Source organism: Rhopalosiphum padi, chromosome 4 (assembly GCF_020882245.1).
Source record: "Rhopalosiphum padi isolate XX-2018 chromosome 4, ASM2088224v1, whole genome shotgun sequence".
Classification (NCBI taxonomy): Eukaryota; Metazoa; Arthropoda; class Insecta; order Hemiptera; family Aphididae; genus Rhopalosiphum; species Rhopalosiphum padi.
In genome coordinates this window covers 13,378,162-13,399,749 of record NC_083600.1, presented here as the reverse complement: position 1 = coordinate 13,399,749, position 21,588 = coordinate 13,378,162, and the positions used below count along the sequence as shown (strand labels likewise).

The following is a 21,588-nucleotide window of genomic DNA, read 5'->3' as shown; positions in this document are numbered from 1 at the left end:
AAAGTTGTATTTAATTTTTTTAAGTTTGAAGTTTTTAACTATAAATACACATATAAAAATAACTTCCAAATTAAATTTTAAATACGCTTGAAATAAAACCGTTTAAAACACTATAGAATGAAAGTTATTTCATTTATGTGTATACTGTATATACAACAATAAATACTTGCAATTTCACGAGAAGAAATGTTATGGTATAGGTATAAATATACTATAAGTAAGTATATGTATATATAGAACGTGTTAAATTCAGGGTGAAGATAGACTTGGACAATTTTATGTCGATGGAAAAGATAAATTATAAAGGATGACTCTTAAAGAATAATTTTCATTCCATTATTGGGATACGCGGTGGGTGGTAAGGAGTACTTGGCTGACATGTGTTGGGAAACAAAAACGAACGTCCGGGACACTCACTTTTCAATCGTGAAAGTTATCTGTCAATAACAGACTCCATTACGAGGCTACCCCACTTCTTGTAGCCATCGGCTAAATCTAGTAAAACAAACGAACAGACGGAACAAGACAAATAATAGAAATACGAAAGAAAAAAATAAACAATTTTCACGTTTGAGTCGTTTGTACAATTTCGAAACAACACGTGCAATGAATTTTTATATACTATATATTAGTCGTGTGTATCGAAGCATGTAATAATATAACTCCGATATGTGTACTTATATTTGATTCGTATTTTCCATCAGACTTCAAGTAGGTTGAATACTACCATGAATTATTTATTAAATAATAATTGATTTAATATATACCATCAATTAAAAGAAATGTTATAGCAATAATAATAACAATAAAAAAATTAAAAAAAATTAAAACAATAGTTTGAATTCAAAAAGCATCGGCCCTGTAATCCCCGATATTGAAATATTGTGTACAATCATCATTTACATAACCATACTATACATACTGCAGCGGCTGTGGGGCGGTCGAGGCAGCGGCGCTCGGGAAATGCTCTCATTACCATAGATACGGATTCCACGTATACAATTGTTTTAATAAAAATGTAGAGCGGGGGTAAGCGTAATGCTGATTTTAAAGTAACTACACTTTGCAACAACTCGTTTAAAAGTCGTTACATGGTTGAAAAGCATCCGTAAACAACCATCAGGTGGTGGCTTCAAATTGTGTTTAACTTGTTTATTGGTTTTTCTTGTTTGCTTTTACACTCGAATATTAAAGCGTGCGATATCGCGTTACAAGCCTATTCGATTATGCGGTGAAAAAAACCCGTGTTAAGAAACATTTACACTCGACATTTTTTTACACGCACGAGAGTAGTCCCTGAGGGGTGGACGAGTGACTTTTTATATTGCCCTCGGAGTGACGGTGTTTTCGAAACGAGAGAAATATCCGTTTAATATGCGCTGGCAAAGTTCCTAATCGAATCTGCAGCACATACCATCCGCGACTGTTTGACAGTGTAGGTGAATTGCGAGCGCGCGACTATAATGGCTTTTGATCGAATTGTTTTTTACCACCCCTGTTTCGTCTTCTTTTGTCGGACGCCTTGTTTCGTTGAGTTAATGGTGTTGTTTCATTTGACATAAAAAAAAAAACACACACACACATACAAATACAAGTTTTCGAATAAAGAATTCCATTCTGACGGAATCAATGTTAAATGAAAACAATGTTACAAAGATCTATTCGAAATTAAATTTCGCATAAAACGATTATTTGACCAAAACACTTTTTGTTAAATTGTTATTATTATTGCTTTTTTAACGAATATTGATTATTCATTTAAGCGTGCCAATTATGTGTGTATTCAATAATTAAAATATATTATTATAGGTAATCAATTAATCGTATTTCTTGTTGAGTTATATGAATAAATATTTTATAATGCCAATTATAATGGTATGATTAAATTTTTTTTTTTTTTTTTGAATTTCTATAGCAACCATGTCGGTTCAATTTAAAAAGAAATACATTTAAATATACATCATCTTATAACATATAAATAATTGTGTATAAACAATTTTTTTATTTGGAATTTAACACTGGTAGCTAAAAAGAATTATCTAAAATGGACGACAAACTGTAATCTGTTATATATAATATTGCCATAATATTATTAAGTATCATAATAAACTAAGCATAATATAGTGTGATATTATTTTCGTATGCCACACCTGTCTGCATAGTATACATATAACTGTTACTATAATATACACACACACACACACACACACACACACACACACACACACACACACACCACACACATATATATATATATATACATGAATCTCAAGTTAATTAACTTATTAAAACGCAGTGGTGGTATTTTAAAAGCCACCTTTGTCGATGCAAGCGACGGCGATAGTGACGCTGACATAATCACTATTGACTATTATACCTGTATTCGGTATTATAGTAATACGATATGAAATCGAATAAAAATTATCACGCATAATAATGATTATGATATTACGTACCTATCCAATTATATATAATAAATAATAATATAAAACTGACACTGCCGATGCCGCAGTCACCGCTGCCATTGCGTTTTGCCCATATTTATAATATTATAATGTATAACCTATATATAGAGGTATACATAAATAAAACCTCTCGAGTGCGTTCGACGTTCATTATTTCGATCACGAAACAACGGAGATGGTTTGGAATTTATAATCCTAAAATATGAAACGACGACCCCGTCATTAGGGTAAATGTGTACGACTCGACGTTAACGTGATATTCGTGAACGTAATTCACCGATTTGATTTTATTCCTCGTATTATATAGGTATGCACAGTGGGCTTGTGTGTCGCGCTCGGTTTTTAATTTATTCGATTCGTGTGCGATATTCAATGCGTAATTATACACGACCAGGCGGACCTTCGATTAGGTTTTATCATAATATACATATATTATAATTTATAAATTTAATTTTTTTTAATTTCCAATCCGCCAAACCGCACTGACCCTTCTCCACACGGCCGTATTGCAGGCGGACGACGTAATTATTTAATATTTTTACGCGCAATTTCGACGCGACCGCTATATTACATAACGTAGAGCCGCAGCATTACTATACATAATAAAGTTATACTATACAGTTATCCATCGACTAGCAAGCAGTCACTGCTGCAGTTCATAACCGGAAGCTATTGTGTACAAACACACGCACAAAGCACTGAGTGTATATAATAGCATACACATACGCGCACACACATACACGCATATATATATAATATTTGTATATAGGTGCGTATGCCCGACCTCTCGGGCGTACATTGTCGGGGGATAGTATATGTATATTGATACCACCAGGATTTCAAAGGTTCCTGTACGGGGACTTGTCAATATTAACCTCAGTAGGTACCTGTATTATAATACCTATACTGTAAACAATGCCTTTACGTCATTAGGTTTTATTGACTGTAGAAAACAATTTGCATTAAATAAATAGGTAACATTCGACTAGACGCACGTTATTCCAGTATCGCGAGGATTCATCTCATCAGCACGCTATACACCTATGTATTATATTATATAATATGCGTACACGCCGCACCAGACTATACACGCAGGGTATATTATATATAATATGTATTTGAGGTTTGTTATTAATATTTATGCAAGATATAGATATACATAGTTTTAATTTTGGTATCCAAATATTATCTAAAAATTGATATCGAATTCTACTGTGATTTTGTCTATACGTAGTAATATTATTAACCACAAAACATATTTTTTGTGTAGAATTTATACTACTAGCTTAGTAACAAAAGCTACGATGTTTTACTACACAAATACGTACACGAAGTCCGATTATAAAATATAATACAATAATCGGGGAAAAAACAATAAACACATTTTTGAACAGAACCAAGTTTTTTTATTCGCGTAACGTTACAATTTTTATGAATTATTTTAAAGCTACAAAATTGTATAACAATTATTCATTTTATCCAGTAATCAATTCAGACGTTCCAGAACTAATAATATTGTGAAATGTACAAATATTTTACTACCTATTATGCTTTAACTGATAAAGATGAAATTAATTATTACTTTATTGTACAATTATCATTGATGTCATAATTTTGTGGGTTTCGATAATCTTGTATAATAAGTAGTGGAAACAATGAAGCAATAATGAATAACACAGGGTGGCGAGGAATCAAATGAATCGATCGAAATTCCCACTTTTAATTTCCATTAAACCATATTATTATTATATTATTTTTTGAAACGGAATAACATTATACATAAATGTGTGGCAAAACAATAAAACATTGTTATAAACGAAAAATTTCTGGCATTTAGAATTTCCATATTTTTTGAAATAATATTCACCATATTTCTCAAGAGATATTATATTTTATATATTTTACACACACATATACACACACATCAATATATATATTATAGGATTATGGTATGTAACCATACAAAATATATTTAAAAAATGAATAAATGTAACTAGATAATTTTTATTTCAACACATATTACTTGTTCAATATCTTATACCTAACCAGGTAGGAACTAGCGTCTTTTACGATAGTAAATTATATTCTCTATTAATAATTTAACACTTTATAGCTAATTTTATTATACTTCTTTAGTTCATTATTAGTTATTTATAACTAAACTATAAAAGTATACTATTTTTGTAAGAATATTCAATACATTTATTGAATATACTTACTTTGTTATGAATAATTATTAAAATATACAAAATTAAATTGTTAAATTACGACTAACAGTACATGGACTCATTTTAAAATTTAATGTAACCTATAAAAATTTTATTTAATATTGATTGTGAATACACCATTAATTAAGACTATTGACCAACTTTATACATGTGCCTACAGTATATGTTAGCGTAGTATTAGTAATTCCACTATGAAAATTGTATTATATTGTCAAGAATAAGTTATTTTAATTAACGATCTACACACACGTAGTCGTATATTACGTACATTAATGATGTGCTTTTCAAGTGAAAATGGTTTATTTATTTTAACGTAACTAAAATCACGTAATATTCAATTTTTCGGGTATTATCTGGTAACTATTTATTATTTAATGTTCATCAAATTTGTGAATGGTTGGATTACGCCTCGCTCAATAACTGTGATTAGTGATGAAACATTCGAGTAATCAAGAGTAATATTTATTCAATTACTATGATGATGATAAGTTACACGGGAGAATTAAAACTCTAAACATTGTGAACATTAAAAAATGGGTTGTTTATAAGTTATAACACTATGCTTCGTTAATATATTTCTTTTACTAGGTTTCTAAGTAAAAATTTAGTTACATTATAATATCCCTTTTATGCCAATCTATTTTTATTTTTATTTTGGTATCAATAAAATATTATCTGAATAAAATTCAAAAATTCACTAAATATATATAATATGATAAAATGTAGATTATATATAAAGTAATGAGATATATTTTTTACCATCTTATGTTAAACAATATAATTTAATTATATATGTTTTTAATTGCTATTTAGGGAATATTAATTTAATTTAAATCAATACTAATTATAAATAAATATTAAATAATTTAAACGATCATGCAAATATAAATGTTTATAGTTTCTATCTAAAATGGAAGATAACTATCAGTTTTGTAATTTATCTAGACGCATATATTTAACTAAATGTTGCTATTTCACAACACTGCTATTAAAACATAAGTACTTTAATGTCGAATTGTAAATACAATCACTAATGTTCAGTAAACTGAATCAATAGTGAGCTAATTGTTCCTTAAACATGAATTAGTAGATCATGATTCGTCCATTAAATTTTAATGAACCATTACATTATTCAATTTTTTTATGTATTTAAACATGAAATTTTTAAGAATGTCGTGACAATTATTCATAAATTAAGACATTTAATTTATTTAAGTCTTTACACATTCAAGAGTATATACCTGCCACTGGCTACTAGGTTACCAAATTATTTTAAAATTATTTATATAATTATAAAGTTTATTTTTTAATACACGTTGAGAGACCAGTAGCTTAGTACACTCGCAAATTAATTTTACCTAATTAATTTTTATAAAAATCCGGATGCCTTTATAAAAGAAATTGAGACGATGTGAATTTTTTTACAAAATATTTTACACGAGATATTTTGTATATTTTTTTTTATTGGGTCGCTAAAAATCTAATATGTTCCCTCCAAACAACAATAAACGCTATACTGTAAAATATGTGTTCTGAATATCCACTTCAAATACATAATATTATGATACCATTACACAGATGTTTTCACATTTTAAACGCATTGCTTTCGAGTACAATTAGTGCTTACGATGATTTTCTGGGTATATGATACCATATATTTAATATATTATGATTAAGACGTTAGACAGACAGACAGACAAACGATCGATATTACTGTTTATATATGTGTATATATATATCAGTTATAAATATAAAATAACTAATAACACAATAATACATAATTTAAAAATAATAATTTCCAATCGCCAGAAGTATAATATAATATAATAAATAATAATAATAATATTTTCAGCCTGGGAACCATCTTCGGGTAATATTAACTGAAGAATAAACAGAATATAATAAACAATCGTACAATATCGATCAATATAAGCTTAAAACATAATAAATAAATAAAAAAAACTGTATAATTAATTATAATATTGTATTAACAAATACAGATTGTAAATTTTCCAAATTAAAAAAAGTTATAATATAATCAATATTGGGTTTATTAAATTGATAATTGAATCAACGTTCATCACATGTTTTAGGTACTAATACTCATATCAATTTACCAAACTAAATGCTACTGTAGTACTATTTATATCTTTATAAAATATATTTGTATGATCAATTATGAAGTATTTTATTTATCAGTAATCAATTATTTTTAGCTTTAGATTTATATTTTATTATTATTTATTGAGTATATTTTAATGATTTTAAAATCATACAAATATTATCCTAAGTTGAAATAAGGAGTTTTAATTTTTTTTTCATTAAATAAAATATGTTTTCCTTGCAACGTCTAGTGTCAATTACCGGTACAGACTACAGACATAGCCGGCGCTAGACGTCTAGATTATCCACTGTTTGACGCTGTGGGTAAAACGTACTACATTTATACTTTTGGCGATTGTGATTTTATATTTTTAAATCATTTATTCACATTATTATACATTTATAATATTATACCAGATGTATTAACTATGTGTAAATATAAATATAATTTAATAAAAATCTAAGTGATTACTGCATTATTGTGTTGTCACTCACCTTATTCCACCTCTTGATGGATCTTAGCCGCAGCATGAGTTCGTATCCTATGCACACGGCCATAACGGATATGCCGTTTTCCTTGGATAGCATTGACAGGAGCGCGAACAGCACGCAGAACACCAGATAAGCGGTCGCCGGACGTCCGGCGCTGATTTTGCTGCAGCACGGCTGCGGCCGCCGACAACCTGATCCTTGCTGCTGTTGGCCGTTGTGGTGCCGCTGGCCGTCCCTGGCCCGCACGTGCCGGCCGTAGCACAGGAACGACAGCAAGAAGAACACGCACGACAGCACGTCGGCTCGGCCGACCACCGAGGCAACGGCGTCCGCGTGCACCGGATGCACCGCGAACAGGGCGGTGGACAGCAGAGCGCCACGCCGGCACGTCAGTGTCCGGGCGACGGCCAGCACCAGGCCGGTGGCCAGCCCGTGTAACGCCACATTCGTAGCGTGGTACGAGGTGGCCTTTAGGCCCGAAAACCTGCGAAACGCATTACGAAATACATTTTTAAAAACGGTTTTGTTATCATAAAATTGTTGTTGCGATGCAGTTCAGTACGTAAACCGAACGGGACCGCTCGACGTCAAAATGTTTCGGCTTGTTATATTAATATTACGTTTTATCATCATGTCGTCGCTTATAATAATATAATATAATAAGTACCGAAATTCGTTACATCTCCGTGAGTTTAAGTAAAGCTATTGTGTTTGTTTTTCTAAATCAATACCGATTGTTCATAGCTCGTAACGATTTAAAGTTAAAAATAACACTAATTATTAAACATTTTTTTTTTTATTATTATTACAGGTATTATTGGTCCGATAAGTACCCACACGTGAGGTGGGTAGCATTTTTCATTTAATGCATTTTTTTTTTACATTCACTCTTAAGTTACTAGCTATGTTGATGTTCTACATCTAAAGTATTTTTAGCTCAAGTGCGCGACACAAGACTGCTGCGTGGGTTATTACTGATTGGATTAATATTATATAACGAATTATTTTAATAAAGAACAATATAAAAACCTGAAATAGCAATAACAGTCAGATTTATTATTATATTTTTTATGCAATAGTATTTTTTTATTTCAAACTATTGATTTTGATCCTCGATATTATATACAAAAAAAAAAAATGGTCTACTCTTACTACGTCCCTAAATCTTTATAATTACGTGTTACTATCTACGTGATATGCAGTTACTATGTGAATTCGCGAAAGCCGAGAATTTTCTTATTATTATTATAAGCCTGATTCACTAATATTTTTTTTTAAGACAAAAAATTGTTTACCTGTAATTGAATCTGTACGTTAGAACGGTGATTGGTCTATACGATCCATGTGAATTTCCCGTACCCATCGGCGTGCCCCAAAAGTCATTCCACCAAAGGTTCGAGCCCGAAGTCGATGGTCTTATGTCTTCGTTCGCTATTATAGCTTGGCTAAAAATCAAACAAACCAATTAATTAGCTGGTTAAAATATATCATTATAAATATTTTATTGTTTTTTCATAAGTTTAGTATAGTGAATAGTGTAAAGTATTTGTTATATCATTCAATCACCCTTTTAGAACAGTAAAAATGCTTCAAACAAATTTCAAGGGTATTTTCTTGTAAACAATTGTTTCTAATTGATACTTTTGAAAGATCATAATTATAACTCATAAGTACAATTTTCAATGTATATTACTTTTTTAAATAACAAGAAAAAAAGTAAAACAAAATGAGAATTTTAGATAAAATTAATCAATTTTGTTTTCTGTTGAAAATGTGTAAATTATTAAACTATTTTGTATTTTTTGCTAATTTGTAAGGCTAAAATAAAACTTGTATTAAAGAATACAAGATTTCTTGCAAATTATTCTTTTAAAATCTGAAAATTAAATTCTTTCAATTTTAAATTTCAATGTTTTGGATATCATTTAAAGTTTAAACAAAAAATAACGACGTAAATTATTTTATTCTAATTCAAAAAATATTACTATTATTCGTAAGGTCTGGAAACTTTTTGCCACTATATTACGCATACCTATTATTATTATTTTCTTTTAACAAATATTTGAAAAACTTTAATTTTAACCTATACACTGTTTATACCACGAATTTATTATCATAATTCTATGGTACGTCGTTATTAACTTGTAATAGTAGTTAATAACAACTTTTAATACTACAATAATAACTTTATATTTTATGCTATTTGTTTTTAGTAAAAAATAATTTAATCTACCGTATAAATAACAGAGAAATAAATTAATATTAGCAATATCAATATAATATAATAAAATAGCCTCAGTAATATTATCTCCGCTAGGAATACTTTTTTCGTAAGTATTTATCATTTAATTTAAATATAATACATACATTACAATGTCCTACACAATGACTATGTAGTAGGTATACTTGACACCTACTATAAAGCAGAGCGACTTCTCAGGTTTTATTTTTAAATTTGACGATACTGCAAATAGATTGTGACAATGACAATGACTTTAAATATTAAATAAATTATATGTATAAACAGAAATTTATTATTTCAATTAAAGATTACAAAATATAATTTAAAATTCAATTGATTATGTATTTATGTACTTAAAGGTTTTTTTTTTAATAAAGATCTGAGAAAAATGCTGTTCTAAAAACCATTTAACGAATAAGGAAGTAATAGTATTTCTTCCGGAATTTAAGGCCTTAGTTTCAATCCTTATCACCTCTTATTTTTGTCGTGGAGTATTTACAAACAGTAGTTTTACTTTTTAAACGTAATCGAATTCATAAGATATAGGTATAGACGGTATAGTATACCAATGTTCAATTTTTGGACTCTGAAGTCTGAATGCACAAATCACATAATATTTTAAAATACTCAGAGGGTAATTTAAATGTAAAATCATTAAATTATACGAGTTTATATTCTGTATTATTGTAAATGTATACTATAATATAATATAGATGTATACGTGGTATACTTCCTATTTGCACAAGAGTTGTTATTTTTGATAAGAAATCTTATCAGCAATCATTTTATTCAAATTGTATTTCTAAATGGTAAGTTATCTCGCCGTCATAAAATGCACGAGCAGCATATAAATTGCATTCGAAAGTTGGCGTATAATTTTTTAGGTCTTTTTGTTATTATTATTTATTTATCATGAACACAACATTTAAATTTTTATTGAAGGTTAGGCTGCTATTCAAAGTTTTCAAAGAGTTTTCGTGGTTTCAGAACAGACAAGATAACATCTTTAGTACAGAAGTATTTTATTAGAAACATTATATATATATATATATATATATATATATATATATATATAATGTATATAATAATAATAATAAAATAAAAATACAAGAAAAAGATTTATTATAAGGAAGTATTTGCAAAAGAGCAGCTTTTACGACATTTTGAATGAGGGCCAACGACTCACCAACATAATTTCCTGAGCATTATGTACCTGTGCGAGTGTATGCACGAGTATTATATACATTTTTATATTCACATCAAAGACAGAATAAAGTTTCAAAGAGAAATGACTGCCAGTAGAGCCCAGTAAAATAATCCCTTCGTTAACGATCCTTTTTCCTTTTTTTCCACTTTCACCCTATCCTCCAAACGAACAAATCTTATAATAATAACGTGGTTCGGAAACCGCTGGTCTTGAATAACAAACAGGAATACCATTACCATAAAGAAATGATGATATTCATAACGAGATACAATGCGATTTACTTTGTATTTGTCTGCTCACACCATTCACACGGACTCTGTCATTAGCACGATGTCCTTCTCTTTTGCGGTCATTATAATTTTCAATAATCATTTATCACCAAACAAGTTTAAACAGTAACGCAACAATGCTTGCCTCAAATTTACTTCTGCTTTGTATTTTCGCCGTTTTTCTTAATACAAAGTTACTTAATATCTTTACCACGTACCATAACCGAGAGTTAATACACAAATGTTAGGACTAGGCTGTCTAGACTATAGATTTTTAAATAAGGGATATACAAATACATACATTATTTATGTTTGAGTTGTTAGTGTTTTTACTTAACATGGAATATACATTTTAAAAAGTAAAATATTATGATAATTAATCTATACAAAGATGTTAAGCATTATAAGTTAAATTAAATTGTCATTAATTAAAATACAATAAAGATAATATTCTAAAAAAAATAATAATTATTAATTGCCAATAAATTAATAATAAATGTTTGGCGATTTAAAAACAAATTAAAAGTTTTTCTTTATGAATATAAAGTTTGAATATGATTTCAACTTCATAAGCTATTGAATTAGCACTTGTTTTAAATGCTTTATAATAGATTTGGTATTTATTTTAAAACTAAATTTTTAAATATATTTTGTTAAAAAATATATTCTGTTCGTCGACTGTAAATCATAACACTTCAGTGTCATACATTGTCACTTTCTTAAAAAAAAATTATTTTGAATTTGCCACTTGGTACAAAGGTATGAATATTTTAAAGAAATAAATCAGTTTGATTGACATACTTACTTATAATTTATTCTATTAACTATTTAACTTTGTACTGGTATAGTAACAATATATCAAAACTTTAGAGATATGTTGGATGTTATTGTATTATAAATAAGTATAAAGTATAGAATTTTGTACTGAAATTGAAGTTCATGCTGTTTAGAACTTATCAACATATTTAAAAATTTTATTAAAATATTAAAATATTATAAACCGTATTAAAATATTATAAGTCGCTGATCACTCATAAAATACAAACAGGATTGTTTACTTTATGGCCAGAGCTATGGAGTAAAACAATTATTTTATCGCAGAGTCAACTGAATTAATATTAAAATAAACACCGTAAAAGTTTGAGACAATCCACTTAATTATTAAGTAACTTAATAAAATTCAAATGTAAATTAATTATTTAATGCTTTTATACAACAACGGCAACAAAATAAAATTAAAAATTAAAACGTCATAGCAAAAATGAATGGTATTTCAACACAATGAAATCCAAACACCAAATGAGATTATTTTAATAATATGATAATGTTTTTATATACATATTTTGTTTAGATTCGTTCCGAGAGATTACAAATATTTACGTCACTATCATAGTATGCGAAACAATATTTTAAATAATGTTATTAGGGTTTTACAGTTTGTTTTTTGAAATAGAAAAGACATAATGTAGCAAGTAATTAATTAGTTTTAACACCATAATAGTACGGCGGTCAAAATAATAAATACATTTATAATGGAAATACAGATTAATGAGAAATAGCTGTCACGGCAACTTTCTGTAAAATGTTGAAAATCACGTTACCGAGATGTTTTGTGTTTAGTTTAGTAGTGTTTGAAAACTTCTATAACGACACATCAATGAGTAAAAAACCACTATACCAACATGGCAACGGAAGTTTTCGACGCTAATTACCGTATAAAGGAAAACAATGGTTGACATTTTAGTGCAACAAACTTTTCGGAAAATATCAAATTAGATTAACGGCTCGAGGAAAATAACTAAAAAAGTTGAGTTATATTTCTATGATTAGCCACATTTGGATCCGGTTGAAGTACAATACACGCGTTCCGTGTTCGACGAAAAATACGTGTTGGTCGGCGGGTAAAGGGGACTTTGGTTTCCGTTTAAATATTTACTCTGTACGAGACTAATAAAAGTTTTTTTTTCCAAGTTTGAAGTGTGTTTTTTTTTTGTCGAAAAAAGTTCATAGGAATTTTATTTTGATGTGCGGCGGCGGTATGCGCCAAACGTAATTACAAACAGCAAGTACAAAGAAACGAAATTGAGTGTGGCGGCGTTGAACGACCGGAGGGTTTTCGCGTGATATCGCGACACAGGGCGTACATAAAATACATGCCAATTACCCCAAGATGCGTATTATTATTGTAACGACCAGAGTTTTACATGAATTATTCACTTTATTGCGCGTAAAGAGTGTACGATGCGGATAACATCCACAACTGCCGCGGACTCGTCCCAACACAATTGAATACACACAGCGTTGATCGCGTCGCAAAGGCGGCGGCGGCGGCAACGATATTATGACGTGGCTAGAAAGACGGAAAATCTAATTTCCGCGTACAATTAAATATCGCATAATATATATTATACTCTTCCCAAAGTGATTTATCAAAAACTCAATTTTCTCAGTCTCCCGCTATATCGTTGTACACGTACCTATATAATATTGCACTTCACAGCACTGTTGTTATTGTTGTCGCAGCAGTTGTCATTGTTATTATTATTCCTAACCAACTCGGTGTGCGCGGTGGGAACGCGAATTCATCTTGTTGACTGATGGAAATTTCCTACTCGAGCAGAGTCGGCGGTAGTGGCGGTAACCCGCTATTAGGGGGTGTAGACTTCTAAAAAATACGTCTAAATGAGTCTCGATAATCCTTTACATTTCCCTTGTTTTGTTCATTAGGCTTAATAGTAAATCCCCAGAGCTCATTAAAATTAATACCGACATTTTTTCATTTTATTTTTCCCGTCTATTCTTTTTCGCCTCGGCCATTCCTCTCCGTTTCGTTCCTACGCTATCATATTCCCCGTTGGGCCCACAACCGTCACCGTCACCGTCACCGCCGCGCCGTCTCGTATTGTTTTGTCCCTGCGCGCCCCGTGCCATTAATTCTCAACGCCTCGCGGGGTTTTAAACAAACGAGGAAAAAACAATTAACTATACGGGCAAATATAAGAAAAAGAAATACACCAGGCAGCTGTGCAATAGGTCGACGAAGGGGGAGAGTGGTACATTAATTTGTCATTAAATCGCTCCGACGTTTAATAACGGGGGACCCAGCTGCGGAATAAAATATTGCTTTCATTGAGGGGAAACCGTTTCTTTACGTTTTACACGTTTCTTTTTGATAGGCATACGCATATACTTTTTCTTGTTATTGTAAAATCGAAATTATATCACGGGTATAATGTTCTATCGGTTTTCAATGTTCAATTTTTTTCGTTTTTTTGCAACGATACCGACGTAGAAAAACAATGATATGATACCTATAACTAGCCGATAGATAATATTAAATACCTAATATAACTACTACATATGCCTAAGGATACCTACAAGTTTTTAATTAAAATATAAATTTGAATGATACTACGAATGTATAGAATATAAATTGTTCAAACCTAATTTAATAAATTTGTAATGGGATGTTATGTATTAGATTAATATTCATACTTCTTAATTATGAGTCACATAAATGCCTATTCGGGTTAACTGGTTAACTGGACAATGAATAAATATTGTTAATATTTTCATTTGCTAAAATTACTTATAAGATTCATTCTGAATACAAAATATTTAAAACTAACTTGAAAGTTTTTAAACAAAATTATAAAGCATTACATATTTATAAATTACCTAATATTAAGTTATAAAATGTTACGTTTTTTTTTATTTTTTTTTTTAGTTTACTCATAAATATAATAAGAAGAATGATTAAATTACATAATACTATAATCATGTATAAATAATTCAACAACCTATATGATGTATAAAAAAAAATATAAATACATAGTTTAATTTAAAGCAGTTAAAAACTTAAAATCGACAACTCACTATTTAAAATTATTTAGTTGGTAAAAGTTTTCATATACGTTATGTTAATCATAAAAGGCTTAAAAGGGTCAATATAATTAAATTGTACATTATAAAACAATTCAATAATTAAACCTAATAAAATCAGATGATTCATTTTATTTATTTTTATCAAAGAATTATAATAGATGATCAAAAACAGTAAATAGTGTACATATTATATTATAATATTATATACCAGGATAATAAAAAAATGATAACTTTTCATTAATTGTGATACTGAAAACAAGTATAAAATTTTGTTTTTTCATTAAAATTTAAAAATTATAAAAATAATTTAATTCAACTTTCATTTACGTAACTAATACATTTCTACAATCAGTTTCATAATTATTTATTTATATTAAGTATAGTGTAGTTTTTAAAAATGTTGAAAGGTATTTAAACACAAATATTATAATATTTACTACTACACGTGGAACTTGTTAGTTTATTTAAAAATGAAGAGTTGCATTTTTCTTTGTGCTGTATATAACATAAATTGTTTAATTTTAAAAGTTTAAACCTACATGTTATCATTAATAATAGTTATAATAAAATAAATAATCCAAAGCATCGAATTTAAATGTAAAAACATAATATAACACTTACATATATTTTAAAATTAACACTATTTGTAAATTATAATATTAAATAGAAAACTTATAGAAATTACGCAGTTACATTAATATATAACTACTAAAACAGATGATAAAATAAAAATGTGATTGGTAAATGGTATATGTACTAAGTCAATGTTAATTACTAATTTATCTATAAAATCCAGAATATAGGCTTTAATAAATTATATTAACCAGTGTATTATTAAGCTGTATAAGATATCAAAGGCATAATACCATGGTTTTTTAGCTCCAATTTGAATATCACGATTTATAGCTATTATTACTATTATAAATAAGATTTTGAGTCAAAATTAGGATAATTTTCGTATTTGATTTTCATATTAACATCGTCTAGTTTAGTCTATAGGATTTTATCGTTGTAATGCGGCAATTTGTATGCGATATGTGGCACAGAGGACGAATGCAATTGCTGCTATACGGTTAGGAATTTTGCATTGACTACAATAAAATTATAATGCTGTAACGTGCGCCAAACTTTTAAATAAAAAAGTGGTAAAAACAAAACGAGTTAAACGGAAAAAGGACAACACAAAAAATAAAATAAAAACGTAATCGAAAATTACACGATTGCATTTTTCCCATTACCATGTTACCACACAGTGGTATACTTACCATAAATCCTATAACTAATGCCACAAATATTTCTATGGCTTAAAGTACAAAAACGTTGTTTTCTTGAAATTGTCTCCAAATACATAGGAATATTTATTGAAGATCTGTTCCAGAACGTATTAAAATAACAATGTGACTTCCAGATTTTGTAATAAAGCTATATATCATTAAATAATATAACGCATTTATTTTGTGGACGCTATCATTATTTTACAACTATATTATTTTTTTTTTTTAATAGTAAACTTAGTGTCATATATTTGAAGTGTGTGGTATTATATATTATATTAGAGACTGATATCCCTGTACTAAAATTTATTGTGTAATATATAAGTACCTACCTACTTAATATATATTAATAATATATTATCAAATTAAATTGTTATTCTGTATTCACCATACTATGCATTATAGAATAAATATTTAAAAAAATATCACAGAACTATTGATTTTCATTTCTTACTGAAAAATAAGATACTTAAAAAATTATTATGTTATAAAAGTATTTTATTTATTCAATAAATTAGAAAATAAAAATAATATCTACCAAACTATTAGTATGAAATCGGTATCATTTCTTAGTGTTCGTTTGTTATTATTATTCATAACTTCATAAGTAATTGAATTTAAAAAAAATGTAAGTCGACTTAATATAATAAGTAGTAAAACGATACGCAATTTAAATTATTATTGGTAGATTATTATAGAAAAAAAAACTATTTTTATTTCATTGTGTAATACATTTCTTAATAAAATAAAATTTATTATTCCATGTATTTTAATACAATTCTTAATAAAATAAAATTGATTATTCCATGTATTTTAATACAATTCTTGTAGATGTTAAAATAATGGAACCATGGTATTAATAATCACAAATCGTTATACGCGTATATTTTATACACTTAGTAATGGATGCCCTCCGATATATAAATCAACAGAACCTATATATAATATTCTAAAAATAATAATATTCATATTGTCTTACTTGTCGTCGTACACGAACCCAGCATTCAGAGTATTCGCGTACACGGCAATCGCCAGTAAACAACATATCAATAAATGATAGTCGACGTCAAAATAACGTTTTATCTGAAAACAATATATGATGCATTTAATGAACAGAATTTTTTTTTATGCTGCGGGGAAAATGCATATTTATAAAAAATTTTTGTTCCTATTTTTCTTTTAATCATTTTTATTACGTACTCGACTTGGCTTTTTGACCGGCACAGGGGTAGCCGAGACCATCGCGGCAACGTGACTGAATAGCAACACACTCTGCGGTCCTTCCAAAGCAGAACCACCCAGTGTCCCTTAGGCGCATGCGCTTGATTTTCAATTGCGCAAGGACGCCTATCGTACATGTTTAGATAGAAATTCCATAGTTCCATACGATTTTCATTGATCATGAAATATAAATACAAACTGTATACAATATTATAATAAGCTATTTAATCAATCATATTATTAGGTATACTGTAACCGTATATTATTACATGTGTACCCATTTACATAATAAATTTAAAACACATTATTTTATGATAATACATAAATTAACTGTATCACTTTTACTTAAAAAAAGAATATGTATGCTGCTTAAATGATTTATAATATGTATATTATATAATGCATGTTGCGTAAATGAGCATTTTATAATCGAAAATATAATTTAGTAATTTTTCAAAATAGTAATTATATCCTAAAAATCATTAATGTTTCACACAATATGTTTAATATTATTAATAAATAATAGTTCATAAGAACCGTATAAACATTAAAGTTAGTTTTAATTTTAATTATAAATACATTTTTATTTATAGAAGGAACAATCATGAGTATATTGCATTTTCACAAATAATTTTTTTCCACTAATCTTGGGTTTTTCCAAACCGTAAACAAGTTGGAAATATAAAAATTATTTTAATGATATTATTTTTATTTTTCAAAACTAAGAATTACTTAGAATTAATTAGTTCTATTAATAATTATTGAATGTTACATCAGTCATATTAAAATAGTAATAAAATATAAATAAACCTATACATAGTAATATATATATCTGTATTATTCAAATTTGAATTTCGTGCAGATATTTAAAAACTAAGGTGAATATTATTGTAAATAATTAACATATTGAATTAAATATAATATGTAGTTATTACTTATTAGTTATAACTTAGATACAAAACAATTTTACTTGCATATATTTTAAGACTAGTGAATACCAATATGAACTTATATTAATATTTAATTAATTTAACATAATTTGGATAATATTATTAGTATTATTGTCAACATTGAAAGTTTAGTTGAGTAATTACGCTGTTAACATATCTCATATACCAGAATTCACATACTAGTATGGATATTTTCTCGAGACACACGAATAATAAATAATATATAATGATACCAACAGCCAAATTACTTATATAACTTATAAATATATTTTATGTAATTTGATGAATTTTTATAGATGTATACCAAAAATTGTATAAATAAGACACGACCCGCAAGTTGACCAACCTTTGATATTATATATATATAAGTGTTATATATAAGTTATATATAAGTGTGTGTGTGTGTGTGTGTATGTGTGTGAGTAAATGGTATATTTATTACATGTATATTACACCTTATGTATACCTAAATATTTATATAGAATATATAATGGTTTATATCACTGTATTATCTTTAGTAAAGTAATAACATATTGTGTACACACATAGTGTGTTTGAATATAAACTTAACGTTAGTTATAACTTTAATTATGTTTGCTTTCAAGTTTCAGGACAAATGTATAAACTAGGATAACTATATTCTAAATTATATAATATATATAGGTAATTAGAAAACAAATTTGTGTTGTGATTGAAAAAAAAATTAAATGTAGGTATTATGTAGGTATAACGTCAGTAATCATCAAATTATTCGATAACAAAATAATCAAAAAATGAATATTTAAATATAATTACATTTCTACCACAAAACAATTTTATAATCTATTTATGATTATTATTGAACTAAATTATCTGAAATATTTATACAAACAAAAATAATCATCGCCTATATGATGAAATTATATTCTTACACGATGATATTATTACAAAAATGTATACAAATTAATTGTATACTTTTTACATCGTTTTCGACAAAAATTTAAATTTAAATAAGTACGTAAATTAATTCAAATACAAAATACAATTACACAAATTTACAAAGTACTAGTTGAAAAAAAAACAAATATTTAACACAATATTTTTCAGAGACTGGCGTGACTTCATGTTTAACTATCTTATATATTTTATAAAAAAAATGGGGTAACATTTTTTAGTCATGACTAAGGATATAATATCAGCTTGCTTTCTTGTAAAAATAATAATGATAATTTTTCTTATGATTTCCGTATTATTACTGATACAATTAGAGTAATATTTATGTATATTTATATAAAATAGTTAATATTAACTTTGTATGTAACACATGAACAAAAAACTAAATATTTTAATTATAAGTAAAATTACACAAATTAGACAGGTTTACCTATTACGTTTATATCATAAATATATTGATGATATAATATATAGTATGTTATATTATAATACGAGTATAAGTGATTGTTACGTATTGTTATTTCTTAGTTATTTCAATAAATAATATAAATATTAAATAACCACGTTATTATAGCGATCCCAAAGTTTCCAATTAAAAATCAAATATACCTTGAATGGGTTGGTTAATAAAAACATTATGAAATTTTTTTCTAAAATAGTATAAATACAAATAATATCAAAATTAATCATACTCCAACAACCTAATATAGAATATAATATAAATATAATACAATATTACAAAAGCTATAATAGAATTCGTATTTAGTTTTAAATTACATTAATTGTTTGTATATTTATTATTTTATTTATTTATACAAAATGTATTATTTAATACAATTTATATAAATTATGCACATAATCTAAATTTAATTTATTAATTGTTTTTATTATGATATTTTTAATCAAACTATTATGTTGTTGAGTTTTAACGTATGATATAATGATTGATTTTAGATTGTTTATTGATAAATTAAATATGATTAACATTGAAATAAAATATTAATTTTTTTTTAAATAAAGGAATATATTAACATGATTCATGACTATTCTCACTGTTATAAGGTAGACGATAGATATGTAATGTTGTAAAAATGTTTGGCCAACCAACCTAAATCCTTTCTGAATGCCAGAAAAGATTATGCAGAAGCAGATGCGTATGAACGGTCTGCTGCACTCGTGGGCTTGCCTACGATTATAATACAGTATAAGTTGTAAGCTTTTCTCAAGAAAAGTAATTATGTGCCGTTTAGTATTTTAAAATAAGAATTTAATTACATGGTTATTTACGTATGGATTACGTCGTATTATATAGTGATATATTTATCACTTTTAATATTGTTTAATCAAACAAATCGCTGAGCTATTAATTAGTACAATTTAAATGGCTACCTAATAAAAAACAATTTTAATATACTAATTCCACAACTTAATATTTTCTAAACGTATTTATTTATTTTCCTAACAAGATGATTGTATAACTAAATTACTAATCTACTTGCTTCCACGATTTATATATACTTGTATACTACAAATTGTTTACCTATTATAACCAATATAATTTAATTTATCGATAATATTTCATTTGATATGTATAAAAATGTACTGGAAATGAGGTTATTTCAATCTATATATTTTTTTATTTTAACATATAGGTATTTTAATTACTAGAAACCTTCTTGTGAAAAGTTATTGTACGAGGATAGGTATGGCCGGTATTGGAGGTACTTTCCACAAGCTTTACATAATATAATTACGAATAAAAATCAAGAGAAAATTTAATTTATCATTTATGAAATAAGTAGTGGGATGAAAAGTATTATAAAAATACACATTATAATAATAATAATATATTAATATACTAAACAATGTAATGTCTTTGTAATGTCTAGACAAAATTATATTATGATACCATAAGTGCTGTATGTACAACAAAATAACTGTTGATTAGCTTCACCGTATGTTAAATTAAATTATTTTCATAACATACAGTCTACGACACAATAATGAAAAAATAATTTTATTGGCGTAAAATAAAATAAAACTACATTAAATTGATTACCCAAGCATACATAATTAATTCAATAAAACAACACGCTTATGTAAATAATCTAAAATGTTAATCACTGAGAACTTGTCAACAATGGCTGCCCCGAATGGATAACACATAAAGAGATATTCTAAGATAGCTTAAAGACAAATATTTAAAATTTGTTTATTATAATTTTTTTTTTTTTTTTATGATTATACTGAGATATAATTATGATTGGTTGGTCGTTATTGAGTTTTAATCTTAAAAGTGTCGATCAAATCGCTGAAAAT

The 21,588-nt window shown here is 27.3% G+C and overlaps 1 protein-coding gene across 1 annotated transcript in view; it reads right to left on the bottom strand.

Annotated features, from left to right (window-relative positions):
* The window catches only part of LOC132929144 (protein O-mannosyl-transferase TMTC2-like), a 76,222-nt gene extending 58,749 nt beyond the window's left edge, over positions 1–17,473 (bottom strand). The window contains exons 1-4 of the mRNA XM_060994269.1: positions 17,366–17,473; positions 17,145–17,248; positions 8,584–8,733; positions 7,292–7,772 (exon numbers count right to left, since the gene is read on the bottom strand). Of these exons, the coding sequence (XP_060850252.1) occupies positions 7,292–7,772; positions 8,584–8,733; positions 17,145–17,248; positions 17,366–17,407 (777 nt within the window). The 5' untranslated portion in view covers positions 17,408–17,473. The remainder of the gene's footprint in view (positions 1–7,291; positions 7,773–8,583; positions 8,734–17,144; positions 17,249–17,365) is intronic.
* Positions 17,474–21,588: the final 4,115 nt, after the last annotated feature.